We start from the raw sequence: 8,287 nt of genomic DNA, 5'->3' as shown, positions 1-8,287 counted from the left end.
GCTTAAGGCTTAAAACACCTATTGTAGATCCGGGATAATGGTTGTGTTCAGCAGAGAAAGTAGCTTTGCAACTGTTGTAAAATTCTTCAATATGATTGGTCTTGCTCTTAGTTTCTCATTGGATCTAAATGTATAAACCGATCATATTCAAGAATTTTACAACAGTTGCAAAGTTGCTTTTTCAGCTGAACGCAGCCTATGGTACGTTTCCACTGAGCGCGTCACGCGTCGCGTCATGAAAGAGAGAAAGAGATAAGATTATATAAATACACAACCCCTCTCTTTCTTTCCTTCGACAACGCGACGCGTGACGCGCTCAGTGGAAACTCAGCCTAAAGGCATAAATAAGTCGACGTCAAGCGCATAATGGAAATTATTGATATAAATTATAAATTATACTGCCTGCTTGTTTGTATTCGGACTATTCGGAGGTGAAACGCTCGAGAGGAAGAGAGAGAGAGAGAGAGCGAGAGAGAAAGTGGTAAGACATGACGTTGGCGAGGTTATATCGAATTCTCCACTGATATTTACACAGTGCATAATTTTATTATATTTACATGGTGATATGAAAATAAATAGTCGAAACGAAATGATGTCCACTACAGTACAGAGAAATACGGCGACAATACGGCGCTTTTAGAGAGACGCTTTTTGACAGACAATCGTTACTATCTTCGATCAGGCAGGCATGTTCAGGTACTTTTGGGCTCTGGTGTGCTGGTACTTCAGGCCCTTGATAAAATGGTTCTTGCACCACACCACGCAGATGTGCGAATTGCAGAGGATCTGTTACGGACAGCCGTCCGGAGCACCGCGCGCTTTTGCAGTTGAGGAAACTCTTGGACAGTCGCGCAATGCAAATATTAGGACCCTCGTAGCTTACTTGAATGACATTGCTGATCACCGAGGGATAACGACAAAAACGGAGCGCAAGATTCTAGAGGATGCCATCAGAACCGTACTGGTGACGAAAAAAATTAATCCTACGGCACATCCAGATTTTGCCAAGACATTTGGCAAATGCGTGGAACTGATCTGGGGCTACCGTCAGCTCTGCGTGGAGTGTGAAGAGTTTAGGAAGACACCGTATAGTGCTGATAATCCGGAACACGAGGAGAAGCTGCTGAAGTTATGGAACCTACTGATGCCATATAAACCCCTGGATGCAAGGGTAACCAAACAATGGCAAGAAATCGGCTTCCAGGGGGATGATCCTAAGACAGACTTTCGTGGGATGGGAATCTTAGGATTAGAGAATCTCATTTACTTTGCTCAAGAGTATCCTGGCATGGCTATGCATGTATTGTCCCATTCAAATCATCCACGTTATGGATATGCATTTGCTATAGTTGGTATAAATCTCACAAGCATGGCTCTAAAGTTGTTAAGAGACGGTAGTGCTAAGACTCATATATATAATTCCTCGAAGACCTTGCCGACAATTCGTGCCTTTCATCAGTTTTATTGTTATCTATTTTATGAATTTGATGGATTTTGGATTGAGTCCAAACCTAGTAATATGATGGAATTCTCATCGATACAAGAAAAATTTGAAAACAGTATCAGAATAGCGTTAGCCAATCCATTAACTGTTTTTAGGATAAACGTAGCAGTTGACAATATTTAATACGAATACAAATTGCCTTTTATTTGTAAGAAACAAGACCAAAATGGTTATATAAGAAATGAGTACAATTTTTAGACTAGCACACATAGAACTTATTTGTTACATATTTTCACAATGCTAGATTTGTCGTGATATTAAAATTGCATTTAAGTAAATAATTAAGTTTTACTTATAGAAATCTTTATTTTGAATTTAGTTTGTCTTTAATAATATGATATTAATATCTTGTAACATGTGTGTTTTATTGTAGTTTCATTGTAATTTTAACAGTTGGTTTAGCTGTTTCTTTAAATTTATTGAATTTATACGTAGGATATGCTTATCATATGTGATACATTAAGTTGCATAACAAAATTAAACTACTGTGCATTACACATATTTCATATTGATTTAAATAATTTTCAAAGTTAAAATTTTTTAATATTGGCTGCATTCTATTATTTGTTGTAAGTACTGAAAATCTATAGTTTACATTACGTATAAATTTTCAATACTCGCAGTGAATAATGGAATGCAGCCATCATCATCAGCAAATTTACATTACACTAATGAAGTTAAAAACTTCAGAATTCCAAAAACAGATTAAATAAATTAATTAGTAACAATATCACAATATAGCTTTATCACAATATCGTGCCTCATAAATTTTATTCTTTAATAATTCGAAGCATATTCAGAATGTTATAAAACCTAAAGAAAAGATATTGAGCTAAATAAGTCATTGTACCACGGAAGAACAATGTTGCTTTTATAAATTTACAACATTTAAATTTATTATATATGTGCAAATTTTAAAGTTGAGAAGATCATTTTCAGATAATTTTATGAAAGTATAAATTGGTATAAATTGTCAAAGCTTGATATAGGACTGGATCTTCAATAAAATTTATATTGTTGCACGTTAATGGGGATTTGCTATTAAATTCAATTAAGTAGTTTATTTGAAGATTGGAATTTCGAGATTAGTTTTAAATTTTTTGCATTAAAGATATATTTCTGTAAAAAATTTATAATACAGATATTTTTGTACAATCTAATTATGTGTTTTTCTGTTTTCTTTTTAATAAAATATAACTCACATGATTGCTTATAAAAAATTATATGTAAAAAAAGCAGCAATAAAATTTGAAGTAACAGATATAACATAACGTTATACAATTAATGGAATGCATTGTGGCTAATAACTTGACAATAAAGTCTTTTCTTAACAAAACAGATACGAATCTATTTTGAAACAAGTAATTCACATTTAAGATATTCTCAAGCAAATTTAATTAATACCGCTTTGCCTTTCTTAAATTTGTTGCTGTTATACACATTCTATCATTACTTACTATATAACTTTTTGAATATATTTCAAGTAAAAAATATATTCTTTATATAGAACTAATGTGCAAATATTTGTGTATATTGGATTATTATACTAAAAATTATATCTCCTATTTTCAAAATAATTTCAATTATCAAATATACCTTTAATATTGTACTATTAAATTAAATTTTGTTATTATATTTTTGTGTGATAAAATAATCGAATTTCTCAGTTATTTCATCAAACTTACAATTTGATAAATATTTAAAAAATACTTCTCAAAGAAATGTACATTTATAAAAATATTATAAAGTTTAAAATTATACTTTTTACACATGTATAATAATTTAATGTACAATCAAAAATAATTTTTAGTATTATAAACAACGGTTTATACAAAGAAATATTCATACTGTATTTTTGGCAAGCCCCCAATGTACTTAATAGATTTAGTCTTCTTTATCCTCCTTATCTTCTTTTTCATCTGATTGCATACATTTAATAGTTGCTAGAACAATAACTAGCACCCCAATGCAAATGCTAGCTAACTTGAGTATCCACGGATTATCATACAGAAACGTTATAATTACTTTGGTGTATTCATCACTAGAAAAACAATAATTAATGTATAAATTTAGAAATAAGTTAAAATGAAACATTTTTAAGTAACTATGTATATTTCTTTAAACTTACAAATAACTTGGAAGTGCAGGTACTTCTTCTGGTTTTAAATCTTTGTATCCTTCTTTGGCGAATGCTACAAAGGAAGTAACGTCATGTGTTCCCATATCATACCGATACATTTTACCATACCTAAAACTACGAGAACGTATTAATATGCTATCAGTCAGTTATACTTTTCAATTTGTGCTTATCTCACAGTGCATTTATATAATATTATTCAAGATATCAAATATTGATTTATATCTATGTACTTACAGTATAAATTGTGGTGTATTATAAATGTTAAACCTTCTGGCTGTGGAAATCCCAGTTGTGGCTTTATTAACAAGTGCTACATTTACTTTATGTTTAAGCTTGGCACTGACCATTTCCCATTTTGCCATTGTGCGCAAGCATTGTACGCAGTCCGTACTGTAACTGATATTGTAAGCCATGATTACATAGTATACATACTGCCGTTACTTATAAAACAAATTAAATGATTACTGTAAATGTAGAAATAAGAACTGAGACTTACAACATAACGAACCAATCGCCAGTCGTAGCACCAGTGCTTGCTTGAGTTAAATGCTCAAATGTATCGTCTGTAAGTTCCTTTACTGTGGGTGCTTTATTTTCCGTAAACGTAGTTATAATGTCTTCGTCCTCCAAAGGTCCTGTGGAAAAAGACGCAACATGAAAAAGTCTATAGTACAATCACAGATTTATAAGCACGTTTAGAAATAAAAATATATGTAGACATATCACAATGTGTACGGGATAATAAAGCACAATGTATTATCACAAAGCAATTAAATGAGTAAAACATCTGTATATAATTTCTATTTTTCGTCAAATCCATACCATCGTACAATAAAGGAAGCCCATGTCGGAAAAATATTAAAACAGGTTCTCTATCATTACTATATAATTGGAGTAACTGACTATCAATAGCCTTAACAACCCACGTGGACATGACATCCACGAGATCCTCGCGCAAGTGAGCCAACTTCTTTTCATAATTGTTACAGTCTGCACAATCTACGCTAGTTGCTGCAAATGAGATTATTATCATTAGTAATTATAAATTGTAATACTGAGAGTAATTAAGATTATATCATATATTTATAGTTAGGAAAATTATAACATTATAAAAAATAACAAGCAGAGTTGTTTAGCTTATCGCGAGATTAATTATAGTGAATGTGTGTATATGTGCATGGGCTTTCGAGATCATTGCTTGAAACAAATTTATGTTGAAAATTAAAAACTATAACATTTATAAGGTCGTAAAGCCTTGCATTGACTCTAATTTGCATCATAAAAATATAAAATATGTAGGAATACGTAAATAAAATATAAATAATATATACAAATTAGTTTTTGCAAGCAATATTTTTTCCTCTAAAAAATTTTGGAATCAAGAAAAACAAAGAAAAAAAAGAAACTTACTGAATAGAACGATCACGTATTTTTCGACTTTTATGAGATTTAGGAGTTCATTGTCGTGCACCCTCTCGAGTTTTGTGGCATGCACACTGGAAAGGATACATATCGCAATTAAGAGCACTAACATTGTTAATTCGTGCGAGGAGCACGAAGATGATAATGTAATACAAGATACGTTCACGTCGCCACGCCGGCAACTTGTGCACGTCAAGCAGCGCAACGCATCAAATCAAAGTCCAATCCAAACTAGTGAAACTTGGCCGGTGTTTACATTTATGAGAGTAGATGGAGAAATGTAGAGAGGGCCAGAGGGGGCGCCATCCATTGGTCACGTGATATCCGAGGTAGCCATGTTGCTGACATAGTTGCGGATTTGATTGGAAATTGGAGTCGGTCTCGGATGGGGGGAAAATAGGTCTGTTTTTTAATAACTGAACTAGGTAGTATACACTTTTTGTATTTAAAATGAAATAAATAATATGTTTGATGTTGGATGAAAACGAGAAGGAAAATTCCAGAGTACATTCCAGTGTAGCAATAAAAAACAAACCTAATATCAATAATTGATGATACTTAATTGAGATATTCGTGTGTCTCCGTGTTCTACCTGAGAATAGGTTTATTCGCGTTGCTTCAAAATCTCCAAAAATTTTATACTTACGAGGTAAAAATATATTCAAACATACAGGGTGTCCCGACCTTTTTTGCCAATCACTTTTGTGTAAATAGAGCGGACTAAACTGAGTCGAAAAGTCCTCTACCATTTTGCAATTTTGGCAATAGTTAACAAGATATTAATTACTAAAAATTGCAAAATATTGGTCTTGAATAATTTTTTACTCAAATACTATCAACTTTACAGAAAAACTGAAAAAGACAAAAATTATTTATTTTCTTCTCGTAAAGTTCTGAAAATGTTTTTAGAATTTTTTCAGAATTTTTTAATGCCGTATTTTCTCATGTTTATAAAAATAAGAAAATGTAGTACTAAAAAATTGATAAAAAATTCTAAAAAAATTCTCAGAACTTTATGAGAAGAAAATAAATAATTTTTGTCTCTTGCAGTTTTTCTGTAAAGTTGATAGTATTTGAGTAAAAAATTATTCAAGACCAATATTTTGCAATTTTTAGTAATTAATATCTTGTTAACTATTGCGAAAATTGCAAAACGATAGAGGACTTTTCGACTCAGTTTAGTCCGCTCTATCTACACAAAAGTGATTGGCAAAAAAGGTCGGGACCCCCTGTATATTCATTGAAGAGAAAAAAAGCAAAGATTACTGAGTGTAAGAAGTGCAAGCAATGCAAACAGACCTATTCTACTATTTGCAGAAACGCTATTAGCGCGCTGCTATTTGTGTCATTCTATCCTTATCGTTCATTAGACGTAAAATAAGGGGTAGAATGACACAAATAGGCCTAATAGCGTTTCTTTGAATGCATTTTACCTTCTGCATAAAGCGTATATTGTGCATGATGTATCGTTTTACCTTTGTTTAATCCTTAATTGCGAATATTGCAGTGCCGGGTCCATTATCCACATAGCAATGTATTTCCTTAGGATATCCTAATTTGATCAGATTAATCCCATTCTGACCCAAAACATTAAATCATCTATATGATTAGCTCAGGACATTTGTAATTATCATTGTACTAATATAAAATATCCCTAGGATATCTTAATATTTTGATCCGAAAAAATTTTGATTATTATATTGATAAATTGCATTTTTTAACTTTCGACACATATATATGTCATATACATTTACGTATTTTACGTATATTATAGAGTATAGAGACATATCTTTGTAAGTTGATTGTTAATTTTTAAAATGTATACATAATTATTCCACACCCCGCATAAAAATATTAAAAATATACTACTAATGTCACTAGTGCAATAAGTAAATTCGATAAAAAATTTAATTAAAATTTCAAAAAAATTTCATTAAAGTTCACTGAAATTTTAATGAAACTTTCTCCACCACTATTACATTTATTATTAGTGATACCACTTGTCGAATTTACTTATACACTAATAGCATATTTTTATGCGGGACAGATATCCTACTGAAAACTATCCTTTGTTTCGGGAACAATTTAATCATATTTATTTTTATATGTTATTAATTTGACGATTGCAGACCCGGTAAAAAATTTTTCATGCCTGAATATATATAAATATGTATAAACATACATAAACAAGCATAAATATTCATAAACATGTATAATTATATATGAAATACATGTTCATACATCTTTCTTTTTTTTGTAAAATTTTTAGTGTAATAGAAATAATAATAGTAATATGAAAACATACAAAATAATTAAAAAGGTAATTTTCGCACTATTTGTTTTAGAAAAAATCAAGTTTGAAGAAATGTAAAAAAATTATTTATGTATAATTATACATATATAAAATTTATGCATAATTATGTATAAGCAATTTTTTTTACATTTTTCCAACCTTGTTTTTTTATCTGCTAAATATTTATCTGCAATAAATAGATATCTGCAATAAATCAGCCTAATTAAAAAAATTTTAAAAAGGAAACAGAGAACTGCTACGTCTACGTCGTTGTTCCTGGGTTACGCTAAAAGTAGTTTCTTGAGAAGTAATTAATGAGTAATTAAAAATAATGAGAAGTTTTAAGACTAATTTCGAGTATTAACAATGAAAACGTCGTATTTTTATTGTTAATGTATTGCAGAAACGTAAGCATGGGTTCTCAGTAAGAGAAATCGAAGAAATTGAATTTCGTCGATTACAGCGCCATCTATCATGAATCGAGAAAAATGTTTCAGACAAATCGTATGTGCTTTTAGCCAAAGATTCCGAATATGCAATAAAAAATAGGGGTTCCCATTTAAGATTTCAAACTTGCCCCCCCTCACCGCCCAGGGGGCGGGGTGGGGGGGCTGATTTTAACGTCAGTGTATGTCACCCTCGGAATGATGAAATATTGATTCTTAACATTTTTTCTTAGTGTACTTATTTTTCGAGATATTTGAAAGTTTCAGGTTAAAAAAATCACCCTGTATAATTATATATGTTTATAAATATTTATGCGTGTTTATGTATGTTTATACATATATATTTGTACATATTCATGTATGAAAAATTTTTTACTAGGAGCTATAACCTATTTTGGTTTTTGTTGTGCATAATTTATTTTTAAATATATAGATTGTGACGTGACATTTTGTCCGTCACTGTGCGGACTTGTCGACGGCGG

At 31.0% G+C, this 8,287-nt stretch overlaps 2 protein-coding genes across 3 annotated transcripts; one reads left to right on the top strand and one right to left on the bottom strand.

Annotated features, from left to right (window-relative positions):
- Positions 1 to 337: 337 nt before the first annotated feature.
- LOC108766214 (ELMO domain-containing protein 2) lies at positions 338 to 1,704 on the top strand. The gene is made up of 2 exons (XM_018515378.1): positions 338 to 481; positions 580 to 1,704. The coding sequence occupies exon 2, from the start codon at positions 689 to 691 to the stop codon at positions 1,625 to 1,627; it is 939 nt and encodes a 312-aa protein (XP_018370880.1). The 5' UTR covers positions 338 to 481; positions 580 to 688; the 3' UTR covers positions 1,628 to 1,704.
- Positions 1,705 to 3,314: 1,610 nt separating this feature from the next.
- LOC108766213 (uncharacterized) lies at positions 3,315 to 5,321 on the bottom strand. 2 transcript variants are annotated; one of them, XM_018515375.1, is made up of 6 exons: positions 5,055 to 5,321; positions 4,467 to 4,655; positions 4,141 to 4,279; positions 3,879 to 4,040; positions 3,633 to 3,758; positions 3,315 to 3,545 (listed from the first exon to the last, which is right to left on the bottom strand). In XM_018515375.1, the coding sequence occupies exons 1-6, from the start codon at positions 5,176 to 5,178 to the stop codon at positions 3,389 to 3,391; spliced, it is 897 nt and encodes a 298-aa protein (XP_018370877.1). In that variant the 5' UTR covers positions 5,179 to 5,321; the 3' UTR covers positions 3,315 to 3,388. The 2 variants fall into 2 exon arrangements, with proteins under 2 accessions (XP_018370877.1, XP_018370878.1); XM_018515376.1 differs by having other exon boundaries at positions 3,633 to 3,752.
- Between the last annotated feature and the right edge of the window lie 2,966 nt (positions 5,322 to 8,287).

The sequence above is a fragment of the Trachymyrmex cornetzi genome, unplaced genomic scaffold (genome assembly GCF_001594075.2).
Source record: "Trachymyrmex cornetzi isolate Tcor2-1 unplaced genomic scaffold, Tcor1.1 scaffold576, whole genome shotgun sequence".
Lineage (NCBI taxonomy): Eukaryota > Metazoa > Arthropoda > Insecta > Hymenoptera > Formicidae > Trachymyrmex > Trachymyrmex cornetzi.
Note: the sequence above shows the minus strand (reverse complement) of the source record. Positions and strands in the feature narration are given on the sequence as shown.

Excerpts from the sequence above, each read along its gene's own strand:
- LOC108766213 (XM_018515375.1), bottom strand. The coding sequence starts at position 5,178 with ATGTTAGTGCTCTTAATTGCGATATGTATCCTTTCCAGTGTGCATGCC. Across the intron at positions 4,656-5,054 it reads ATACGTGATCGTTCTATTCA|CAACTAGCGTAGATTGTGCA; the intron begins GTAAGTTTCTTT and ends TCTCATTTGCAG. Across the intron at positions 3,759-3,878 it reads AATACACCACAATTTATACT|TTTTAGGTATGGTAAAATGT; the intron begins GTAAGTACATAG and ends ACGTTCTCGTAG.
- LOC108766214 (XM_018515378.1), top strand. The coding sequence starts at position 689 with ATGTTCAGGTACTTTTGGGCTCTGGTGTGCTGGTACTTCAGGCCCTTG.